The 25,977-nt window shown below is 45.8% G+C and overlaps 1 protein-coding gene across 6 annotated transcripts in view; it reads right to left on the reverse strand.

Moving 5' to 3' along the window:
• The window catches only part of LOC136852274 (T-cell immunomodulatory protein), a 259,930-nt gene that overhangs the window by 27,074 nt on the left and 206,879 nt on the right, over positions 1-25,977 (reverse strand). For all 6 annotated transcript variants that reach the window (XM_067126747.1, XM_067126749.1, XM_067126746.1 and 3 more), the window contains 2 exons: positions 9,316-9,489; positions 9,101-9,200 (listed from right to left, as the gene is read on the reverse strand). In XM_067126747.1, the coding sequence (XP_066982848.1) occupies positions 9,101-9,200; positions 9,316-9,489 (274 nt within the window). The remainder of the gene's footprint in view (positions 1-9,100; positions 9,201-9,315; positions 9,490-25,977) is intronic.

Below are 25,977 nucleotides of genomic sequence, written 5' to 3' on the forward strand. Positions count from 1 at the left end.
CCCGGTGAAATAGTAACAGAGAAATAAACATCATTCTTATGCTATTAAAGACTTAAATAGAAACGTTGAAAACTAGGAGAATTCTACCCTGAACATAAGTAAGGTCCTCTAAGTTCATGTAATGAAAATAATGTAAGTGGTCACCGTCTAAGATCATGAGCTTAGAATAGCACCTGAATAGGCTTGTATTAAGAAAATACTTCCTGCCTAATAGCAGACCCAATGACAGTGCCCCCCCCTTTTTTAAAGGAGAGGACCTGACAAAATTGCGAGGTCCTGTCTAAAAAAGCCTGTAAGGAGAAAACTGGACACAGAAACAGACCTTGTAAAAGGGGAGTACTTTCCAAGGTGACCACCGAAAATGAGGACCTTCAGTTGTAGATAGAAAATTAGGGTGAGGAATTCACAACCACTAGAAGCTAAGCTGATTAAAAATTTTTGGGACTTCCTTAACAAGGAAAGATAAGAACAAGATGATTGTTGGTTACCGAAGCTAACTCCGATACATTACACAAAGACCAGGAAACCGAATGTGGACGGAGTACTGTTCTTAGACGAACACAGACCTTAGGGATGAAAGTTAAGGGCCTGTGAGTCTGGTTCCAACAAAACACTTTCCTCGAGGCCAATGCGACCGCACCAGTACTGTAGCTTCGAAAACTATGTGAAGAGTGCTAGTTACTTAACTGCAGAACCATACTGCAGTAGAGTAGGATCCCTTAACTGATTTCAGGAAAACAGTAATAACAGGACCAATATCAGTTTCCTCCTAAACTGTAAGATTCACAAAGACCACAAAGCCAGGACATCAGAGTTTGAGGGGGCAGACTGCGCACCGGAATGGGAGCTATAGACTCCGTGACCGCTGGTTTGTTGCAGGATAGCGGAGCATTCCTGCACTTGACAAAACCAGCCGAAAACGTATGAGAAAAGGGCATGCTGGAACGGATGCCGGAGCAGAGTACCGTAGCAGCCATAGCCTAGTCAGACCAGGAAAACCCCGGAGAAAACCGGAGAGAAAAACCGGGCTAACAGGACAAAACTCATAGACATAAAAACAGAGTCAACGGAACATTCCAGAAGCGATCATGTTTGAACAAATGTGTGGAAGGTTATGAACTGTTCGGAAGTGGGCGCACTCCGAGCCAAGAGAGGAAAACCCGGGAGGACATCCTGAACGAAGTGATAGCGGTGGGGAAATAAACGCCCGACCGCTAAACACTAAAACCGCCGTGGCAGTAAGCAAGGAGAGCGCCCAACAAGATAACGAAACACCCTCCAGGTAGTAGCAAAAGGAGGGGGAACTGCTGGAAAGTAAAAAAGCAGAAGACAGTTAGGTGGAGAACGCCCAACTGGCCTCGTATGATCCCAACAGTGAGATGCTTGAACTGAGGGCCTATGAGATCCAACAGTGAGGTGCGAAACATGTAGGAAGGACCACGAAGGGAAATAGTCGACGTAAAAGGAAGGGAAGGATAGGCCAGGAGGTTGGTAACCCAAAGCAGCGACCAGGGTGGGACAGCACTCCCCAGGCGCCCAGAGATTCTCATAGATCCCTCGCTATGTAAGCTGTGTTGCAACGACAGGAGCGAGAGAAAAAGAGAGGAAGGGCAAAACCTCTACGGCCAGGAGAGCAATGAAAGATAAACTCCCCTGAACAGGAGTGGGGAGAGCACTCCTGGTCACCTCCAGGTCCAGGTGGAGTGCCAACTCAGACACACCAAGGACAATCAATCAATGCAGAGGGAGGGGATTTAGGCTACAACATAAAATAAGGATAATTGCTCTCAAGCCTTGGAAAGTTAACAAACTTTGAAAACAAACCAAGGGGAGAGAGAGAGCAAAGGATAAAAGGGAGAGAAGGGGACTCTCGAAACCACAAAATAACATATATATAGTCAGTAAAAGAAGTGTGAACAGGAGTGGGGAGAGCACTCCCGGTCACCATTGGCAATTAACCAAAGAAGAATTGAACTAGGATAAGGCTACGCAGGTAAACTCCTCGCTATTCCAGCTTAACTTATTAACCATTAGCTAAGTAAAAAGCCTAAGTCCACCTTATTAGTAAAGGGAGAGGTTGAACTCCCGGCAATATATCCAAGTCAAAACCAAACAAAGGGAAGCACCAGACATAAAACACACATGTACAGAACGAGATCACCGACATGAAACTCATGAACAGATCGAGATCGTCCCTGCTTAACGAATTTTTCCCAAGTCAAAAGTGTTACAAACCTTCCTGCAACCAACTGAGGCGATGTACCAATAACTCAAAAAATCATAATAAAACAAAAATTGTCTATAAGGTACATGCAGGAGGATAGGCAGGCCCAACACAACATGGACGTGAAGGGACATGAGACTAACCTTAAATGAAATGTATCCCATAATTAAAAAAATCAAAAGCATCCAAAAAGGTCAAAAATTAAATGTAACAATGAAAATCATGTTCCCATAACACTTAGAGAAGTGTCTAAAACAAGGCCAAATAAAGCCCCAAATAAGAAAATTCAATAGGGCCAAGGGGAACCACGATTCCAAAAATTCACCATGTAACCAGGATAATCATTTCTACACGCCATTAATTAAGTCTCCGCAAGGCTTGTTTTCTTTGGTGACTTCCCGTTTTCTTCAAGCTCAATTAGGGAGTCATCATGTTCCATTTTAAACAAAGGCAAAAATCATTTTCACGATTTTAATCATTTTTACTTTATGGTATTTAATTAATGTCTCAGCTTGTGTATCATGACTTTCTTCATTCTTCAAGCATCAAGACTGTATCTAAATTGTAGCTCTGGTCACGCATTTTGTATTGTAATTTTTCACTTTATTGTTTATTGTTTCGACCTCAGGTCACAGTCAATATCCATTGTTTCTTCATTCACAGGCATCAAGACTATATCTATATTGGATCTGTAATAAAGCAGCAGTAACCTGTTACCTGCTCGTTCACTGACACCTTACAGTGGTGACCCTCAGGTCCGGAGCCAATTAGCCATTGTCACACGGAACTCAGTCTTGGCTCCAGGATTTCTCCAAAACGCTGTTAAAGCAGGAGTAAACACGCGCTGTAACCAGCGTTTGAGCCGTGCTGACTCGTCGCGTATCCCGAGCCACTAAGCGGACCAGCGTCACTAGCGGAACCACTTGGCGCCCAGGATTTCTCAAAACGCTCCGGCATGGCCTAAACACTCCAGTAACCAGGTCACTCAGCGTGCTGGCTCACGGATATCCCCTCCTTCATGCAGCTCCAGGACAGGCTCGTTTCTCCCCGCGACTCGCGACTCCAGTAAGGTTTACGAGCCTACCTCCCATCACAGCCGCTTCGCCCCTCCCATCGACGAGGCCCTCCCGCGTCTCCACACCAGCGCCCCGACACACGACGGCCGGGCAACACAATCGCGGGCCGCCCTCACCGCAAAGCTGCCGCCCGTTTCGCAGTAACCCATCGAGGTGGCTGCGCAGGGTGGAGAGCCACTTCAGAATCGCGACCTCACGGACGAAATCCTACAGGCCGACACAGTGCTCAACGCCCCATCCGGAGGACGCGGTACAACAAACTCATCTCGCGAGTAAACACTCACCCTCACATACAGCACCACAAAAAGTTCCTCCTCGAAGCTTGCTCCCTGCCCATCGCCGAGCGGGCCGCCCGATGCTATCGACCTTGCCAATAATCCACGCCACGACCTCAATCCAAGAGACGGCTAGGGCATGGTCGAGATCTCCTGTCAACACCAGTCTTGGTGGCACAAACAAGCGGCAGGAGATAAGCTTCATAGGGGAAATCTTCCTTCGCCTTCGGAACTCTCCGAAGTACGCAACCAGATCGCCACCCCTGACCACAAAAGTCTCCTAAAAACTCGGTCATCGAACCCACGCCAACAGCCACCAACCACAGCGATTCACAATAAGACGCCAGCCAGCTCAAGGCATGGTCAAGATCTCCGTCAAAACTAGCCAAAACCAGCCACGGGTCAGCACGTCCAGCCTGAAGAGGACGAGCAGCCCGTCAACGCCATCGCTTCCCAGACGCCCACCGAACCACACAGCAGACGGTGGTCCCCGGCCCTACACCATGCCTGTCACAAGTGGTTCGAAAGGCCTTGCACCTGCCGCCCTGCTCGTCTCAACCGCTCAAAAAAACTCAGTGGCAGCGGCCAGCAGGACAGGCCGCCATGGCAGCCGGTCAGGGCCTCAAAAACAGCCTGGTTTTACGCAGCCGCGCGAACGCCCCTCGGCAGGATGATGCTGGTCGACCACAGGAGCCCCGGGTCGGTCTTCCAGCATCCAGAGGGACCGCAACTGACACCAGACCCGCCGCCCCTGACAAAAACGAACCCCCATCCTCTCCTACGGCACCAGGCTCCTGCGATCTCCATCCTGGCCAGAGTTACCCTGGGACTTCAAAACACGTAGGTTTTTTAAGACACCGATTTTCGGCGGATGATGGTCGACACAGGAGCCTTTAAGTCGGTCTCCTGCCGGTCTCTCCCGCTTCCAGCCTACCACCAGAACGGAACCCCATCCACCAGACCTCCCTAGGCCAGCGCCCCCTCACCAGTATGCACATCCTTGGCCAGTCGGAGTTCCTGAGGTGTTTAAGCCCCACTCCTGCCCGAAGTCCCGGGGCCCCAGCCAAGCACGGCTATACCGCCATATAGTGACTAAAGGGCCCCCGACATATGGCGGACCGCAGACCCACCTTCCCCTCAGCGCCTTCAGGAGGCGAAAAAGCATTCGCGGAGATGGAACGGATGGGCATCTGCAGGAAAGCCTCCAGTCCATGGGCCTCCCCCCATCCACATGGTGCAGAAACCGGACGGCTCCTGGAGACCCTCAGCGACTTCAGGCGGCTCAACATTGCAACGGAGCCCGACCACTACCATCTGCCCAATATGCAAGACCATCCACGGCCTCCTTTCACATGGTGCAGACTAAATTGGACCTTCTTAAATCTTATTTCCAGGTACCTGTTGCGCCAGAGGACATACCAAAGACAGCCATCATCACGCCCTTGGGTCCTATGTGTTCGCCTTCTCCACCTTCGGGCTGAGGAGGCCGCCCACCTTCCAGCGGCTCATGGATAGCATCCTGGGGACCTAAAATTCTGCGTCTGCTCGTCGACGAAGATTCTCATATTTTCCAGGTCTCACAGTTTATATCAAAAGACAGATTCCACGGGCCAAAATTTTCACTAAAGGACACATCCTCTTATTTCCAGGTCTCAAGAAAACGAGGCCATCAGCCATCAAACTTGAAAAGTGTGTTTGACAAGTGTACCTTCGGCGTCCAGAAAGCAGAATTCCTGGGTCACGAGGTGTCTCCGACAGGCGTCCGCCCTCTTACATCATCCTGGCAGCCTGCCAAGTTCCCGACACCCACCTCCATCAAGGCCGTCCAGGTTCCTTGGGATGGTAAACTTCATCAAAGCAGTTCATCCCGGGATCGCGCACACCACGGCCCCTGACGGAAGTCCTAAAGGTCAACCAAGTCCCTGTCTTGGGGACCCAGCCAGCAGCAGGCCTTTTCCTGACGAGGCCGCCCTCACAAGGCAACCGCCGGCACACCAGGATCCCGACAGGCTCCTCCAGCTGACGAAGACGCCAGTAACGTTGCCTTGCGGTGCTGTTCTGGGCAAATCATCAACGGCGCCCCAGCCCATCGCCTTCTTCAGCAAGAAGTTCAGTCCCGCAGAGTCCCTGTCTTGCACCTTGCCAGCAGGGAACTCCTGTGCGGCCGATGTACCGCTGACACCAGCCAAAACCCCCAGCTGCCTTCGGCACTTGTTCCTCCTGAGCGGACGCCTTCACAATCTTCTCCAGACCACCAGCCACTGGTTCACCTTCCATGACTGTTCAGGGGGACGCATGGTCTTCAGACAGCAGCGCCACCTCTCAGCCATAGCCTTTACCTGTTCCATCAGGTACCTCCCGGCAAGAAAAATCCCACCTTCGACAGGACGCCCTCTCCAGAGTCGAGTTGAACGCAGTGCAGCTTGGTGTAGATTACCAGGACCTTGCCAGAGAACAGGCCGCTGACCCAGAAACCCCAGCATACCACTGCCATCACATCCCTCAAGTGGCGGGGACGTGACCCCTTCGCCCCGAGGCCCCAGCCTGCTCTGTGACATCAGCACAGGCCAGCCCGCCCTTTGGTTCCAGCCTCCAAATCCCGCCAGGTAGACGACATCATTCACGAGTCTCTCACACACCCCTCCTTGGTGATTACCAGGACCTTGCCAAACTGCTTTCAAAAAGTTCGTCTGCACCATCACATGCAAAAGGACGCCACAACAAGAAACAGTGCCTGCATCTGTGCCAGACCAGTAAAGTGGGTCGTCACACGCAGTGGGGGGGGCGCCCACATTTTAAACAGCACAGGGCGCTCGGAAACCGCATACATCCACGCGCGTCCAGTCGGGCCTTCCCATCAGTGCCAGAGGATAAAGGATACCTCCCACAGGGGCGGCCATCCACGGTGGTAGACCGTTCGACGAGGTGGCCCGGCCACGCCATGCAAGAAGCCACCGCCAGCGCGCGTGCCGAGGCCCTGCTCTCCAGTTGGGTTAGCAGCACGCGCCCTGGACCACATCACAACCGACAGGGGCCCGCTTTCCTCCGGAGCTGTGGTCTGCCCTGGCTCAACTGCTGGGAACCACGCACCACACCACCACAGCGTAAACCCAGCGGCCAACGGCCTGGTTGAACGGTTCCACAGGTCAAAAAAAGTCATCCCTCATGGCCCGCTGCACCGCCGAGGACTGGAAACATCAGCTGCCGTGGGTCCTCCTCGGTTGAGGACCGCCCCAGAGCCGACGGCACCCCATCCGCAGCTGAACAAACCTATGGGGAACCCTCGTGGTGCCGGAGAGCTCGTGACGGATGATCGCCACTCCCCATCTCTGCAGAGGCTCCGCGCCACGGCAAGTTCGCCTTGCAGGCGCTCATACATCGACAGAGCAACCGCCGTGCCGCCGCAGCTGTCATTTACATCCGCCACCCACGTCATCGCCAGAGTCGACGCCCAGCTGTCATCCGCCACCCACGTCCGTCGCGTCCACCACTAACTAAGCCCTACAGCCCTGGGGACCCTTCCGCGTGCTGGAGCGAACAGCAAGCGTTCGGCTGGCACTCCCAGGCAAGAACGACTGGGTTTCCATAGACCGGCTAAAGCCCGCCTTCCTGTCGGAGAGTCCCGCAGCGACGCAGCACCTTCCGCCCAAACGCACTCCAGCACGCCCTCACCCCGCAGGCGGCGCGCCCAGGAAGGGACCGCCCAAGCAGCAGCCTCACAGGCGGGAGGCCCTCAGTTATCTTCAAGGAGCCGGCACCCTTCAGCGTCCACCAGGTACAGGGATTAATCAGGACGCGTCCCTCGTCTTGGGGGGAGTATTTGTAAAGTCACCAATTCGCGCCAGGATAGTGTTTCAGCGGCGCCATTAATTAAGTCTCCGCTGAGCTTGTTTTCTTTGGTGACTTCCCGTTTCTTCAAGCTCAATTAGTCACGCCTAAAACGTGCCAGGTCACGCATTTTAATCATTTTTACTTTATGGTATTTATACGAATGTCACACATTGTGTATCACATGTTTCTTCATTCACAGGCATCAAGACTGTATCTATATTGTAGCTCTGTATATTTTGTATTGTAATTTGTACTCGTTCACTGCATATTATTGTTTATTGTTTCGACCTCAGGTCACAGTCAATTCCATTGTCTCTCACGGCCCGGCGTCAGTCGGCCGCAATATAAGCCGCCTGGATCTGTAATAAAGCAGCAGTAACCTTTACCTGCTCGTTTCTTTGACACCTTACAGCCTAAACAGCAAGACAGCACTTGACCAGGAAGGGAACACAAAATTCACAAAATAAACAAAATTATAAAAACAAAGTAAAAACCGTAACAGTACCAATGAAAATAAGATCCCCAAAGGCCAAGAGAAGTGAGTGACAAAATAAAGCATAATGAGGCCATGATAATGGCGAATGGGCTCGAGGGGAAGCTCGTAGCCTAAACGCTCAACAACATTTCTCGTAATGAAGCCACGATAAAGCGAATGGGCCCGAGGGGGTAGCTCAGTAGCCTAAACGCTAAACATCACTCCGTAATGAAGCCATGATAAAGGCGAATGGGCCCGAGTGGGTAGCTCGTAGCCTAAACGCTAAACATCACTTCCGTAATAAATATCACTCTCTTAATGAAGCCATGATAAAAAGCGAATGGGCCCGAGGGGGTAGCTCGTAGCTTAAACGCTAAACAGCACTTCTCGTAGTAAATGGGTACAGAACAAACAAAAATTAATCAAACCCACTAAAGTTAGGGATCATTAATGGTAAAACATCCCAAATAAAAAGGGATACAAATAAAAAACACAAAACAAATATGCCGACCCAAGACCAAGAGAGGTCAAGAGACGACGTGAGAGGAGATCGAGACGGGCGTTATAAATTCCTTTAATTATTAAACTAAAGGAAAATAAGAAGCCTCAATCGCCTAAAAAACAACAAAACACTGGTACTCAAGTAATTGAAGAAGAACCTTGCGAGGATGCCATAAAAAAATCCAAAAGCGAATAGAGCACAAAATAAGGATCACAACGAAATTACTGTGAACGAAAAAACGTGCTAAAATGGAATGCGGCTAGTGTTGCCTTGTATACAGTCCGCGAGAGTAGTGCATGGGCTTGTATCGGCACCTCTCGTTGGGACTTTTGACATTGGGAATCTCTATAGGATAAGGTTCCGTGTTTTTGTAGTTCACCCTTTTCCATACACGACTCCATCTAGTGGAGCTTGCTCTGGGGGTAGTAACTCCAGCATTTCATTTAGCTTTCTTTGGTATCTAGCAATGGAATTACCTAGAAATAAGTGCTGAATGGACTATTTCACCGGGTGACACGGGACCCCGATCCAGAAATACTCATATGAGGATTCCTGTCCATCACCCAAAACCTGTTATAGATGCTCATATGAGAATTCCTGTCCATTAAGGGTTAAAGGCATAAAAACTAACATTACTTAAAAACACGAAGAAAGTCTATCTGATTTGGAAATTATTACAAATGATTGCACATACAACAACACCAATAATGTTCCTACCGTTTTCACAAGTTCCTGATGTGAGGAGTTTTAATGGTATATTTTCCATACAAATAGGGCAATGCTCATTCATATCTCCTGTAAGCTTTTTTGCTAACTTCTGAAATGAAATATCATTTAAAAGCTTTGATAATTAGGCAGACGGAAATATGGACCAAATTTTTCTTATTGTCAGCAATCACATTTGCAATGAAAAATCTGCATAATGTACTTACTTGGGCAAAAGTTTTGTCTTTCTCCTTGCCATTAGCAGTTATCCACTGACACATCAGTGAAAGAGAAAGAGAAAGTGAAGGTTTGCTGCTCCAATCCTCAGTTATGAACCTCTTAATTGTGGTAATTATCCAAACCTCTATAATGTGACGTCCTATTGCAGCTTCAATTGCATCCTGAAACAATCATAGAACTGAGAAATGCGACTGTTTTCACATTCTACATCCTAATAAGATATGTAGTTCTCGTTTGCAAACTTGTTCACAGTTGTATTATTTTTGGAGAGTGTTATTTACTTTGACATAAAGCATGTTTGACTTGTATCGCTTAAATAGTTGTATTTTTTCAGTTTTCGTTATCTCTTGATTTAATTATTATTGGATTATTTAATGTTATGTTATGTCATCTATCAATTGTTTATATTATAGTTACTATAATTATGAACTATGTTATCTTTCGAGGCTTTTAAAGACTTTAGGTCATCACTTTTTGATCTCTCTCAAGCTTGCCCTTTCCATTACATTTATGCTTCCAGTATTTCAACGGTATTCCTGATCACTAAATTTTCTTCCATTTTGTTTTATGTCACAAACTATTCCTCAGAAAGGCCTCTGATTCTTTTTTTGAAGCGTTAACTGAAAACTGTCATTTACTGAAGGAAGAAAATTTCCCTCTTCTAAGGGCTGCTAGAGCACCTCATTTGGTTTGGGTAATTAATTGGTATCTCTCATTTCTTCTCATCAGTCTGTTCAATTAGGCTGAGTGTTCAACATTTTGCCTTACCCCACCAGGTAAAACATTATGCAACAATGTAAACATAAATCTATTAGAGTGAATTCAAAGCAACAAATATATAAAAAACTTTTAAACCTTGTTCTTGGTACCTCAACCAAGTGCTTCACATCACATATGAATAGTCTCTGGCATAGCCCTGCATTTTTTATATCTGACACTGTGAGCCCATTACAAGAGGTCAAAAGCTAAAACAAGGAAGAGCATATGTTTACTTCTCCCCTTGTGTATAGTGTGTGCACTGAATGCGCATGACAACACTCGAGTTCATTACTTTAACATTTACACTAGTGAGACACATGGTCTTGTAAGAGACCGCATTGCGGTCTTACGGGCACACGTGTGTGTGTCGTCCATTGGAGGAAACAAGACAAAAGCAAGACAAAGCATCCAGTTTTCTCTCTCTCAAGGAACGCAACTTCTACCATACAATATTTCTGTCTGTTTCTCCCTAACCATTGTTGTCTCGATGTATGTACAATCACCACTACTTGCATTGCCATGCAAGCATTCCAATCATGTACTCATAATGTTCCACCGAATCTTCTGTACCAAACTGTATGTATGTTTCTGTTTGTGAAGACGCCAAACGTCTCGCCATTTCACATATATTATGCTACTGCATTGTATTCATTAATCTGTCTCGAATCTCATGCAATTGGCCTTACGTGGAATTTCCTGGCCTTTCCATTGATATATGTTTTATCATTATACGTTTATTATGTCTCTCACAATTGCCATCTGTTTGTCTGCCCATAAGCACAGATGTCCGAAACATAATCTCTGTTTTGCCTTGTCTGTGTGTAGAAACTACTTTGCAGCTCGCACCAGCCAATAACAACTTCGAAGATTCTGTACAGTCATTCAGTAAGGAACCACCAATAAACTAGACAACACCCAGTCAGTATGTCACTCAATCTGATCCTTACGTTGGTGACCCCGGAGTGACCCAAAGGAGCCGATGGCAGACGTCCGACCCAAGATGATGACCCACGTGCCAACGAACCCTTCGCCACCTCCCCGATTCCCGCCGTTCCCGAGTTCTCAGTAGATGTCCTACCCTCCAAGATGATCCACCCCACCACAGGAACCCTGGACGCCTCCTCCAGGCAGCCTGCCGCCGCCCCCAAACTCGTACCGGACGTCCTGACCAACAAAGGATCAGCCAAAGTCACCCTTCAACCCGCTACCGTCCTCCTCGAGTTCCTGCTGGCCGGTGCCGCCCTTCAGCCTCCTGCCCACCCAAATCCCAAACCCTTCGCGCCCATTCCAATTGTCAGCAAGACAATTTCCGCATCGGGGTCTTGCTTGGGTGGGGGGAGTATTGTAAGAGACCGCATTACGGTGTGTGCGTCATCCATCGGAGGAAACAAGACAAAAGCAAGACAAAGCATCCCATTTTCTCTCTCTCAAGGAACACAACTTCTACCATACAATATTTCTGTCTGTTTCTCTCTAACCATTGTTGTCTCGATTTCCAATCATGTACTCATAATGTTCCACCGAATCTTCTGTATCAAACTGTATGTATGTTTCTGTTTGTGAAGACGCCAAACGTCTCGCCATTTCACATATATTATGCTACTGCATTGTATTCATTAATCTGTTTCGAATCTCATGCAATTGGCCACGTGGAATTTCGTGGCCTTTCCATTGATATATGTTTTATCATTGTACGTTTATTATGTCTCTCACAATCGCCATCTGTTTGTCTGTCCACAAGCACGGATGCCTGAAACATAATCTCTGTTTTGCCCTGTGTGTGTGTAGATACTACTTTGCGGCTCGTGCCAGCCAATAACAACTTCGAAGATTCTGTACAGTCATTCAGTAAGAAACCACCAATAAACTAGACAACACCCAGTCAGTATGTCACTCAGTCCGATCCTTACAGTCTTATGGTTATGAATCGTAAAATTCAAGAAAGGAAGTAAGCAGTGTTTATTCATGTGCTAATACAAAACAAAGTTAACGACTGACTGAGTCTACCAGCGAAATAATTAGGAGAATCATTTTTAATTGCTAAAACAAACGAATGTATTACTAGAACTTTTTTTATTTTTGTACATACGCAAATGTAAAATGCGTATATGAAGGTAAACTAACATACTTTAGGTTAAAGTAAAATCCCTCAAAACTGAAAAACAGCTGTTTCTCAATTTGTTTGTTTACATCATAGTCAATGTTGTTTATGTCAGTTCTTTAGTAAGTGGGTGTTAATTAAAAGAGATGTCTATGAATTGTTACATAAACCATAAATTTGCTAATCTTGTTTGAAAGCCTAGTTTAGTACAATCTACATAAAATGAAATTCGTTCCGTTTGTAGTATGCAGTGTTTGTGCATATTAGTGTTTATGCATTATATTACAACACCCTGTGTTTACATCTTCAGTACATATGTAAGGACTTGAGATTGAGTGACATACTGGCTGGGTGTTTACTGGTTTATTGGTAGTTCCTTGCTGACTAATGTGTACAGAATCTTGGAAGATGTTATTGGCATTTGCGAGCGGTAAGGTAGCATCTACACACAGACAGGGGAAAACAGAGGTAACGATTCGGGCATCTGTGTTTGTGCCGACAAACAGATGGCGATATTGAGAGAGACAATAAACATAAAGTGATTAAACATATATCAATGGAAAGGCCAGGAAATTCTACATATAGCCAATTGCATGAGATTCGAGACAGAGTAATGAATACAATGCAGTAGCATAATATATGTGAAATGGCGAGACGTTTGGCGTCTTCACAAACAGAAACATACATACAGTTTGATACAGAAGATTCGGTGGAACATTATAAGTACATAATTAGAATGCTAGCATGGCAATGCAAGTAGTGGTGATTGTACATACATCAAGACAACAATGGTTAGGGAGGAACAGACAAAAATATTGTATGGTTGAAGTCGCATTCCATCAGAGAAAGAAATCGAGATGCTCCTGTTCCATCTTGTCCTCTCCGATGGATAACACGCACACGAACACGCACGTGTGTTTGGAAGGGATGGTGTCGGGCTCTTACAAATACTTGGTCCTTTGTTGGTCAGCTCGTCTGGTACGAGTGCGGGGGCGGCTTCAGGTTTCCTGGAGGAGGCGTCCAGGGCTCCGGTGGTGGGGTAGGTCATCTCGGAGGGTCGGACATCTACTGAGAACTCGGGAACAGCAGGAAAAAGTGAGGCAGCGAAGGGTCTGTTGGCGCGTGGGTCGTCATCTTGGGTCAGCCGGGTCCTTCGGGTCACTCTGGGGTCACCAGTGTAAGGACTTGAGATTGAGTGACATACTGGCTGGGTGTTTACTGGTTCATTGGTAGTTCCTTGCTGACTAATGTACAGAATCTTGGAAGATGTTATTGGCATGTGCGAGCGGTAAGGTAGCATCTACACACAGACGGGAAAACAGAGGTAACGATTCAGGCATCTGTGTTTGTCGGCAGACAAACAGATGGCGATATTGAGAGAGACAATAAACGTACAGTGATGAAACATATATCAATGGAAAGGCCAGGAAATTCTACATATGGCCAATTGCATGAGATTCGAGACAGATTAATGAATACAATGCATTAGCATAATATATGTGAAATGGCGAGACGTTTGGCGTCTTCACAAACAGAAACATACATACAGTTTGATACAGAAGATTCGGTGGAACATTATAAGTACATAATTAGAATGCTTGCGTGGCAATGCAAGTAGTGGTGATTGTACATACATCAAGACAACAATGGTTAGGGAGAAACAGACAGAAATATTGTATGGTTGAAGTCGCGTTCCATTAGAGAAAGAGATCGAGATGCTCCTGTTCCATCTTGTCCCCTCCGAAAGATGACGCACACACGAACACACACGTGTGTTTGGAAGAGACGGCGTCGGGCTCTTACACATATGGCATTCTTGATGACGACTAATCAAAGCAAATTCTTTTCAAGAAAACCACTGAAAGGTTATCAGAATTAGTGAGTTTGTGTGTACGTACGTTCCCTACACATACGATTGCGCTCATCTTTTGGTTTGTAAAAATAAAAAAAAATTAGGAAATACAGTAAAAATATAAATGAGAATACTGTAGCATAAAATATACATAAAACAGTGAAGGACTGTGTGCGTTACAGTATTAGGCTTTGATGTAAACATACCTCAGTTGTTATTCTCTCTCTCTCTCTCTCTCTCTCTCTCTCTCTCTCTCTCTCTCTCAGTACTGTACATATCCTTTAACAAAATAGGAATTACTGTATCATAAACATAAGAACATGAAACTAAAAGTCCAGAAAATTCACTGGCGCCATCGTATGATTGTGTGTTCGTATGTATATTTTGCCATTTTTTTGCGTTGCCTGATTTATTGTACCACATTTCATTACAAGTTTATCTGATTCTAAGTATGATTATCACACATATAACAGCACAAGATAATATTTTATCACTGTTGATATTTCATCTCTAATCACCGTAGAAATATTTAAAATGTAAATTTCATTGTAGGCAAGACAAAACAAAACAGGCTGTTGCAAGTTCACTGACTCCATCGAATGAGTGTGTGCAAACGTATGTACACACAATTGTGTTTATCTTCTGGTTTGAAAAAAAAAATACAGTAAATATATAAACGAGAGTACTGCAGCATAAACTATAAAGAAAAACGTAACATATCGCAGTTATTGTTCTCTCTCCCTCTCTCCACACTGCCCATCCTTTCCCATGGCCAGCCATCTGACCGACCCCGAAACCATGGAAACTTCTTGAGGCCTCCACCACCCCCAAAAACCTCTGGGATTATATATCCCAAGTACTGCACAGAAATAAGAGTTGAGAACTTCATATCTTCAAATGAACGATATATGGCGAGGAAGCAAGGTGTGGCTAACAACCTCTTGTGCCTAGATATTGGTTGTCTCATACAAGTGTGTTTTTTCTATATGAGTGGAGACCATAAATAATAATTCCATGTTGGTCTCCTCATCCATTCTCTGGGGTAACTGAACCAGTCACCAGGTTCAAGTTTCAATTAATTAAGTAGACAATTGTGAGATAATTAATTTCTCTTCTTCAACCAGTGTTCAAGCCATGTTCTTATTCGCTTGGGTTTTCCACTTACAGGTGCAACAACTGCCAGTGCTACTCCAAGAGCACAGTCTATAGCCTCATCACTGGACAGAGTGGACACGTCCAAAGTCTACCAGGTTTCAAACTGAAGCAAACCCGAATTTCTGTGGCAATGTGGATGATGATGATGACGGTGCCAATCATACAATAATTAAAGATCTGGTACGATGTACGATACCAACTATGGGTATCGTACGCTTTTGTACGATAAGTCTTGGCATCTGGATATAGATAAAATATGATGTGCAATTCCAGTCAGTTTCTATGATCTTGATATTTTCCCTTTGTGATTATTACCTTAGTAGGTTGCAAATGAAGTATATTAAAAATATTCTACTAAAAACTTAGCCTATTAAGTATAATCATTGCGTTCTTTCAAGTATTGGTAGGTCCTATACTTGATTAAACAGAAACGCACAATATGGGCTGGGCTTTGCGTCACCGTAACCTGATGTAATCACGACCTTACGACCATTGACTCGGATTCTACATGTCTGAATCGCCCGCTTTTACAAGTAATACTGTAAAAATGGGAAATATACATTGACGTGATTTGAATTCAATAGAAATCTAGGCTTGAACTTGTTATAACTAGGTACTGTATTTGTCTAAATAAATTTCAAGCAGTCAGTACCAGTGAGTCTGTCGTCTTTCTACAAGATTTGGAAATTGGAAACCAGTTAGTTAGTCTGACTCTACTGCATCACAACAAAGGTAGTCTTGAAGGATTGCACTAGTGTCAAACTTCGGTAGTCTTGAAGGATTGCACTAGTGTCAAAGTTATCATACTATTTTGATATCAAGTATGAGTGATGAAGATAGTGATCCGGCAAGGACACCGCCTAAACCCAAAAATGTAATAAGATTTGTTTTTAGTTCCTTATTTGTTAGATTGGCTGTAATACTGAGTAATATAAAATAAATAAGTAAATAAACGGATAAAGCGTAGGCAAATATGGAGTTTGAAAGGACAAAATATAGCAAACGTAGACTAGGGTTTTCATATATTTCATGTGTGTGTGGAGGATAATGAATATGTGAATTACGTGTGACTTGTGATTTTTCTCAATTTTAGATGCATGTGTGCTTGTTAAATAGGGTAGTGTCACTGTGACTCATAACTCTTATCAGTAAAGGGAAAAGGCATTTAGAAAAATATATGCGACAATTTTATGTTGTATATATATGTACTGTATAGCCAGTTTATTTTTCAATTTGCAGGTTAGGCCTAATCCAAGTACTCATAAACAGCTGAAGTTTAGAAAAGAATGGGAACTGTTTCCTGAATTTAAAGCTGGTTGCAGGGCGTTCCTGATAATTCACTGAAAGCTCGATGTAAAGTCTGCAATGTGACGATGGTAGCAGAATTAACAGTTATTATTAAAAATCATAGCAAAGGACAAAAACATGGAGCCTTTTTGAAGGTCAGCCTTCGGTATCCTTATTTTATAAGAAACAAGTGAAAAACCCTGTAGATGCCATATCTGTAGCTGAAATTAAATTATATGGTTTTCTTGCCAAACATAATCTTCCTTTTCATGTGATGGATCACATGACGGATTTACTGAAGGACATTTTCCAAGATCCAGAGATGGCGAAAGCTCTCCAGTTAAAACATACTTAAGCAACCAGAACTGTTAAAAATGTCATTGGTTTGTCTTATAAGGAAGAGCTTGCTGAAGAATTAAAGTAAACCAAATTTAATGTACTCTGTGATGAATCAACCGATATAGGTTCAGTTAAAATTCCGTGTGTTGTAGTAAGGTTTTATGATAAGAATGTTGGGGCAGTTGAGTGTAAATTTTGGGAACTCTATAATGTCTATCATGTTAATAATCCAGAACGTATTACAGAAGGTGTTTCTGCTAAAAATCTTATTGAAGGACTAATGAAAACATTCAACCAGTATGCAATTCCGGTTGCCAATGTGATTGGGTTTGGTTCTGGTGGGTGCAACGTGATGATGGGATCCCAAAACTCTGTTGCTACTCGCTTCCATCAACAAAGTCCAGGGATTTTTATTATGAAATGTGTTTGCCACTCTGCACATCTCTGTGCAAGTGAAGCTTGGAAGACGCTCCCTAAATCCTGTGAAGATTTGGCCAGGGATATTTTTAATCATTTTAGATGTAGTAGTAAGAGGCAGAGCACATTAGTATAGTTTCAAGAGTTTCTTAACCTGAAACCACACAAGATGTAACATCCACCGCAAACAAGGTGGCTTTCGTTGGTGGCTGTTGTGAGGTGTATATTAGAGCATTGCGAAGCCCTGAGGCTTTATTTCAAGACGTATATTAGAGCAGCGGGAAGCCCTGAGGCTTTATTTCAATGATAACTGGTTGTCCGAGAGAATTATGTCTGCAGAATTAATTTTTAAAAGTCTTCATCATCCCTCTATTAAAGTCTTTTACCATTTTCTTGACTGGGTTTTGCTGAAGTTCACTAATTTCAATTACTTTTTTCAGTCGGACAAAATAGTTAATACGGCACTACATGAAAAAGTTTAATTGCTACATAAGGAATTATTTTCTTTTATGGAAAGAGAGTACATGGTAAAACCAGTCTTGAAACAGCAGATCCACGTATACAAGAAAAATATCTTAGGGATACTGAAATGTACCTTGGTGTGGGAGTAGGTGTTGAGCTTGACAGGTTAGATTTAAGGGAAAAAGAGTTGTGATTTGGAAGATTTTTATAAACGATGTAGAGACTTCTTGAGAGTAGCTTGTTTAGCAATAAAGAAAAGGTATTATTTTAGTGACAAAGTGACCTCCAAGTTAAGCTGGTTTACGTGTGAAAATGCATTGTCCAATACACTTAGAAAGACAACTCCATTATACCCTATCATTTCCGAATATCCTTTAATTGTGTCACCAGATGATAAGTCACTGATGCAAAGAATAGATGACCAATGGAGACTTCTTCCAGTATTTAAAAGTTCATTTGTCACTGATGATAAGATCTTAGCAGGTAAGTTTTGGGTTGAGATTTTGAAGAGAGAGGAGGATGACTACTCTGGTCTTGCAAATTTTGCTCTTAATATTTTAAGTTTACCTCACTCAAATGCTGAAAGTGAAAGAGTTTAGCAATAAAAATCTTTATAAAACTAAAGTAAGAAACAGACTGAACACTGATACTCTTAACGGTGCGTTATTAACTGCAGAATGTGTTAAAAGACAAGCATCCTGTATTAATTTTAGACTGTCAAGTAACATGATAGCACGAGTTAGAAATAGTTCACTATTGTACAAAAACGTAAGAGAAGATCAGAATGAATAAAGTCATACCTCTCTCTCTCTCATTGATATGTTTTGTATTTGAATCATCATTGATATATTTTTGTATTAGAATAATTAATTTTCTTTCTCAGTGAGTGTATTACAGTTTTATTTTAATTTCGCTCAAGAAAAAGTAATTTTGAGTTATTTGTAATAGAGCATATTCACATTTTTGTATTCATATTTTTGTATTTAAATTCTAGAATATTTTTTCAATCAATGTAGAGAAACTGTGATTTTGACAAGTATGTTTCATTAAATAAGTATACTCAAATATCTTTTAATAACTCCTTTATCCTACTCCTTATTATGTTATTATGTTGAAAGTGTATACGATAATACTGTACCCCTAAAAAATATATATATATATATTCGTACGATAATTTTGGATGAAAAACGATAATTTTAAGGCCCATGTTTGATAAAACAGTGGAACAAACCTGGCAACGGATACTGGAGTTAGAACAGGCCCTTACATCAGTTTGCTGGATGGGTAAGTTTTCTCTGTTCATGGTTTCCTAGCACTGACTGTTTTATGTTAATTTTTCCTTGTCTTCTATCCAAAAACAGGTTTGTGTTTTTCCTTGTCTTCTATCCAAAAACAGGTTTGTGTTTGTGTGGTGGCTGGCAAGTTATTCAGCTGTACTTGTAAAGTCCCCGCTCAACGCGTTCTCTGTGGAGAACATCCTGTTTTCTACGGTGCCTTTCCACGACCTAAGGTCGGGCGAAATATATATTTATCATCATAAATGTAAACTGCGTATATGTTGTCTTTCTAAGCAATCATGTATTATGTACAAGTAACAACTTATTTATTTTGGATGTCAAACATTGTTTATCACTATGTTCTCTGTATGAACCTGTCCTGTTTTTTAAGGAATTAGTTTGACCTCAGGTCACCTGTAAATCTTTGTACCAGCGGTCTCTGCGAACTACACAGACATCCGCATGCTGCTTTATAAGCAGCTAGTTTTCATCAATAAATCAGCATTACTTGTCTCCCTGCTCATTATTTCACACCTCTCTCACAGTGGTGACCATCGGAGTGGCTCCCGGAAGCCACTAACAGACCCAAACGGCAACTAAGTCTTGGCCCAATGAACCTAATCCACGCCCCTAATGGACTAACTATGGTGCTCTAACAAAGCGTTCGGGCGTTAACTGACCCTCATCAGCAGGTCGCCAACGTCATTAGCGGACCCACATGGCACGCTCCCCTACTGTGTATTGGCGTGAGTGTTCCCACACACTCCAAGTGAGAGCGCAAAGAGAGCATGGATGGAGACATTCCCAACCACATACAAATTACTGCGAACCTCTCGGAGGCAGACACCTCCCTCTCGCAACCCCCTCCTGCGCCCACCTCCACACCGGTACCGTCGCCCAACGCGATGGCCCCCCTGACGGACCAACCACAGATGGCCCTTAACATAAGGCTGCCGCCATTCACCAGGGTGAACACAGCATCTTGGTTCTACAGGATCGAGGGGCAATTCAGAATAGCAGGCATGACTGACGAGGTGTTGAAGGCGGACATCGTCATTAACGTCCTCCCGGAGGAAATTTATAAGAAGATCGCCCCTTGGTTGATGACGACGTCGGTCCCCGCCACCTTCCAAGAACTGAAATCCACTCTTGTCGAAACCTGCTCCCTGCCAGTCTCCGAGAGAACTGCCCATGCCCTCGACCTCGCCCTCAACCCCCGGCAGGAGGGAAACCTCTTGGAAGTGTGGCATGCCCTCCAGGACCTCCTCCTCCTCCCTGAGACTGACAGCAGCGGCAGGCACAAGGAAATCAGTCTGTCGAGGGAGATCTTCCTGCGGCAGCTACTGCCAGAGGTCTGTGGGCACATCACGGACGCATACATCCTGCCGGTTGAGGACCTAATCAGGTTGGCGCGGCAGCTGACAAACTCCACGAAGGCAGCCAAGTGGGCGACCATGCCCGCACACTCCACCAACTGCCTCCTACCGGAGGATCCCACCACAGAGCCCGTCAACTCCATTGAGCAGGAAAGGTTGTCCCACCAGCAGAAGAGGGAAGGGCCGGGGCTAGGCTACTTCCACCGGAGGTTCGGGAGAGTCGTCCGGAGGTGCGAAGCCCCCTGCCTTTTGTTCCCTTCAAAAAAACGGAGGAGGTGGCGGCCAACCCCACAGGCCGCCGTGACAGCAACAACAAAAATACCCAGGGGCCCCTTACCATTAGGGTTCTACATCCACGACACGATCTCCGGCATGATAATGTTGGTCGACACTGGAGCCATGTGTTCTGTGTTTCCACCTTCAGGAGAGGACCGCAGACGACCGCCGGACCCGACTACCTGCCTGACGGCCTCAAATGGGTCCCCCATCCTCTCCTATGACACCAAGCTCCTGTCGATCTCCATCCTTGGCCGGAGGTGCAGCTGGGAATTCATCATCGCGGATGTCAGGACTCCACTCCTAGGGGCGGATTTCCTCGCCCACTTCAGTCTGGCAGTCGACGTTGGCCGCAAATGCCTGCTGGATACCCAGTCCTGCCAGTCCCTGCCCTTGTCGCCAGGCCCCAGGAAGCCCGCCATCTGTTCCATCGTGCCCCACCAGTATGGTTCTCTCCTGAAGGAGTTCCCGGGGGTCTTCAAACCCGAGCTCCACCAGATGCCCGGGACTCCTGCCAAACACGGGATATACCATCATATCAAGATGAAGGGGCTCCCAACACACGCGAAGTTCCGACTGCTTCCCCGACAGTGCCTTCAGGAGGCCAAAAAGACCTTCACAGAGATGGAAAGGATGGGCATATGCAAAAATGCTCCCAGCCCATGGGCTTCCCCTCTTCACATGGTGCAGAAAGCAAACGGCACCTGGAGGCCCTGCAGCGACTACAGGCAGCTGAACCTGGCAACAGAACCGGACCACTACCCCCTGCTGAACATGCAGGACCTGACAGCCTCTTTCCACACAGCCAGGATATTCTCCAAAATGGACCTACTAAAGTCTTATTTTCAGGTCCCAGTAGTCCGGAGGACATCCCCAAAACCGCCATCGTCACGCCCTTCGGGTCCTACGTCTTCGTCTTCTCCACCTTCGGCCTGAGGAACACGGGCGCGACCTTCCAGAGGCTGATGAACAGCATCCTGGGGGACCTGGACTTCTGCATCTGCTACATCGACGATATCCTAATCTTTTCCAGATCCTGGGAGGAACACCTGCAACACATCCGGAGGGTCCTGCAGTGCCTGCAGGAGAGTGGCCTCATCGTCAGGTTTGACAAATGTGCCTTCAGCGTCGAGAAGGTGGAGTTCCTGGGCCACGAGATACCTCTGGAGGGTGTCCGCCCAATGTCATCGAAGGTTGAAGCCATCGAGAAGTTCCCCACCCCTACCTCCATCAGGACCATACAAGAATTCCTCGGGATGGTTAACTACTACAGGAGATTCATCCCGGGGATTGCTCACACCATGGCCCCCCTGATGGAGGTCCTGAAGGGACAGACCTTAGTGTGGGGCCCTAACCAGCAGAAGACTTTCCTCCTGACGAAGGCCTCCCTTGCCAAAGCAACATTTTTGGCCTACCAGGACCCCAGCGCTCCCCTCCAGCTGACGACGGACGCCAGCAACATTGCCTGCAGAGCAGTCCTGGAACAGGTCATCAGAGGGACCCCCCAGCTCACTGCCTTCTTCAGAAGGAGACCAAACGCTGCTGAGTCCTGCTACAGCACCTTTGACTGGGGACTCTTCGTAGCATACCAGGCGGTACAGCACTTCAAGTTCCTCCTGGAGGGGACGCCCTTCACAATTTGGACCGACCACCAGCCGCTGGTCCACGCCTTCACGAAGCAGGGTGACGCGTGATCCTCTAGGCAGCAGTGGCACCTCGCAGCCATCGCGGTAGCCGACGCCCTCTTGAGGATAGAGATCGATTCCGTACAGCTTGGGATTGATTATGAGGACCTCACCCATGAACAAGCTGCTGACCCTGAGACCCCAGCCTACCATGCAGCCGTCACACCGCTGAAGTGGAAGGATGTGCCCTTCGGCTCAGGGGGATCAACATTACTGGCACCCGCCTCCAGATGTCGGCTGGTTTTCAGCATAATCCATGGCCTGTCCCACCCCTCTGGAAGGACAACAACCAGACTACTGACAGAGAAGTTCGTCTGGCACGGAATACAGAAAGACACGACGGCCTGGGGAAGACAATGTATGCAGTGTCAGGCAAGTAAAGTGGGGCGGCACTGAATCGGGAGTGGGCGAATTCCCCCAGCCAAAGAGACACTTTGGGCAAATCCACGTTGACATAGTAGGACCTCTTCCCCCATCAGGAGGAGCCAGATACCTACTAACAGTCATCAACCACTCCAGCTGGATCAGCCGGTTTGGTGTCCCAGACGACATAACGACAGATAGGGGACCCGCTTTCCTGTCCGAGCTGTGGCCCGCCCTGGCACATCTAATGGGGACCACTCACCACAGCACCACCGCATACAATCCTGCAGCTAACGGAATGGTGGAAAGATTCCACAGGTCTCTGAAGGCATCCCTCATGGCTCGTTGCTCCTCTGAAAACTGCAAGTACCAGCTGCCCTGGGTCCTCCTCTGGTTGAGGACCACCCCCAGAGCCAACAGCGACCCCTCCTAAGCGGAAAAAGTCTACGGGGAGACTCTGGTAGTCCCAGGAAAACTCGTCGCAGAGAACAAGGACGACATAGGAATGCAGAGGCTCCGAGACAGAGTTGGAAAGTTCGCCCCCTGCCAAAAGACATTCACTGACAGGACGTCCCCCTTCATGGCCCCGGGGCTGTCCTCATCCACCCATGTCTTCGTCAGGGACGACGCCGTATGCCCACCCTTGACTAGGCCCTACAAGGGACCTTTCCTTTTACTGGAAAGGAACAAGAAGGCATTCCGAATATCCATCCAAGGGCGGGAAGACTGGTTGTCAATAGATCGTCTCAAACCCGCATTCCTGGAGGGGGGGGGGGGCAATGAAGGCGGACCCCAAGATCCCCCTGCAGGATATGGCAGCCCCTCAAACAACCCCGGTTGCAGGAAGAAGGCGAGGGCATCCCTGGAAAACCCAAAAACCTGATGGAAAGGCACCCCAAGAAACCACTGCAGAGGACATCGGGGAAGGCGACCACCCTCTCCTGCTGACATCAAGAAAAAGAGGTTCCCTTCATCACCCCAGCAGATACCTGGTTTAATCAGACGTTACCTCCGTCTTGTGGGGGGGGAGTATTGTAAAGTCCCCTCTCAACGCGTTCTCTGTGGAGAACATCCCATTTTCTGCAGTGCCTTTCCATGACCTAAGGTCGGGCGGAATATATATTTATCATCATAATTGTAAACTGTGTATATATTGTCCTATGCAATCATGTATTATGTACAAGTAACAAGTTATTTATTTCAGATGTCAGACATTGTTTATCACTATGTTCTCTGTATGAACCTGTCCTATTTTTTAAGGAATTAGTTTGACCTCAGGTCACCTGTAAATCTTTGTACCAGTGGTCTCTGTGAACTACGCAGATGTCTGCATCCCGCTTTATAAGCAGCTAGTTTTCATCAATAAATCAGTAGTACTTGTCTCCCTGCTCATTATTTCGCACCTCTCTCACATACTCTCTCCCTGAATCTCTCTCCACTTTGGAGACCCTTTGGAAAAATATCATGTAGATAGGAATCAACAGTTATCCATGTGACACTTTGTTACCATCCTTCCTGACTTTCTCCCACATATGAAACTCAAGCATTGGCCCTGACAGGACATATCAGAAGTTAGGTAGGTTGTCATCTGTTCCACAAGTTAAGTACACCTCTATGGGAGAGAGACATTCATGGAGAATGCTTATCAACTCCTGATGCCTCAAGACTATTATTATTATTATTATTATTTTATTTTGTCTATCACAGTCATCCTATTTGACTGGCTGGTTTTTATAGTGTGGGGTTTCAGGTTGCATCCTGCCTCCTTAGGGGTCCATTATTTTTCTCACTGTGTGCGATGTTTCTAGTAGCACACTTTTCTGCATGAGTCTTGGAGTCACTTCAGCATCTAGTTTTTCCAGATTCCTTTTCAGGGATCTTAGGATCTTGCGTAGTGTTCCTATTATTATGGGTACAATTTCCGCTAGCATATTCCATATCCTTCTTATTTTGATTTTCAGGTCTTCATACTTACCAATTTTTCTCTTCCTCATCTACTCTGGTGTCCCATGGTATTGCCACATCTTTCTTCTTGATTTTGTCAATTGACATCATGTCTGGTCTATTGGCACTTATCACCCTATCTGTTCTGATACCATAGACCCAGAGGTTCTTTGCCTGATCATTTTCTACCACTCCCTCAGGTTGGTGTTCGTACCACTTATTACTGCAAGCTAGCTGGTGTTTCTTGCACAGTCACCAGTGGAGGGCTTTTGCTACTGAATCATGCCTCTATTTGTACTGGTTCTGTCCAAGCGCCAGACATTCGCTTGCTATGTGGTTTATGGTCTCATTGCAGTTCCTGCTTATGGGTGACATGTTATTTCCATCTATTATTCTTTGAACATATCTGGTTTTTAGAGTCTGTTCTTGTGCCGCTGTTAGCATTCCTCCTGTTTCCTTGAGTTCTCCCTTCTGTAGCCATTGCCATGTTTCATCGCTAGCCAGTTCTTTAGTCTGTCTCATGTACTGTCCGTGCATTGGTTTGTTGTGCCATTCCTCTGTTCTGTTTTTCATTGTCCTGTCTCTGTATATTTCTGGGGTCTTCGTCTACTTTTATCAGTCCTTCTTCTCATGCACCCCTTAGCCACTTGTCTTCACTGGTTTTCAAATATTGCCCCAGTGTTCAGCACTCACTGTTGACACAGTCCTCTATGCTTAGTAGCCCTCTCCCCGCTTCCTTTCATGTTATGTATAGTCTGTCTGTATTTGCTCTTGGGTGTAGTGCTTTGTGTACTGTCATGTGTTTTCTAGTTTTCTGGTCTATGCTGCGGAGTTCAGCCTTCATCCACTACACTACTCCTGTGCTTTATCTGATTACTGGTACTGCCCATGTGTTTATGGCTTTTGTCGTTTCCAGCATTGAGTTTTGACTTGAGTATTGTCTTAAGTCTCTGCATATATTCTTTCCTGATTGCATCCTTCATCTCTTGGTGTTTTATATCCTCTCCTATTATTCCCAGGTATTTGTTTGATGCTATTCCCGTCTAGTAGCTATATCCCTTCAGTCCTTGTTACTTTGCCTTTTTGTATGTTGACCAAGGCGCATTTTTCTATTCCAAAATCCATCCAGATATCCCCAGATAAAGTCCTTACAGTCTGGATTAGGGCATCTATTTCCTTGATGCTCTTACCATACAGCTTGATGTCGTCCATGAACATCAGAAGGTTAATTCTGTTGCCTCCTTTCTTGAGTTGGTACCCAGCATCCATCTTCTGCAGTACTTTTGTCATGGGAATCATGGCTACTACGAAGAGTAGTGGGGACAGTGAGCTGCCTTGAAAGATCCCTCTCCTGAT

Source organism: Macrobrachium rosenbergii, chromosome 25, assembly GCF_040412425.1.
Source record: "Macrobrachium rosenbergii isolate ZJJX-2024 chromosome 25, ASM4041242v1, whole genome shotgun sequence".
NCBI classification, from domain to species: domain Eukaryota; kingdom Metazoa; phylum Arthropoda; class Malacostraca; order Decapoda; family Palaemonidae; genus Macrobrachium; species Macrobrachium rosenbergii.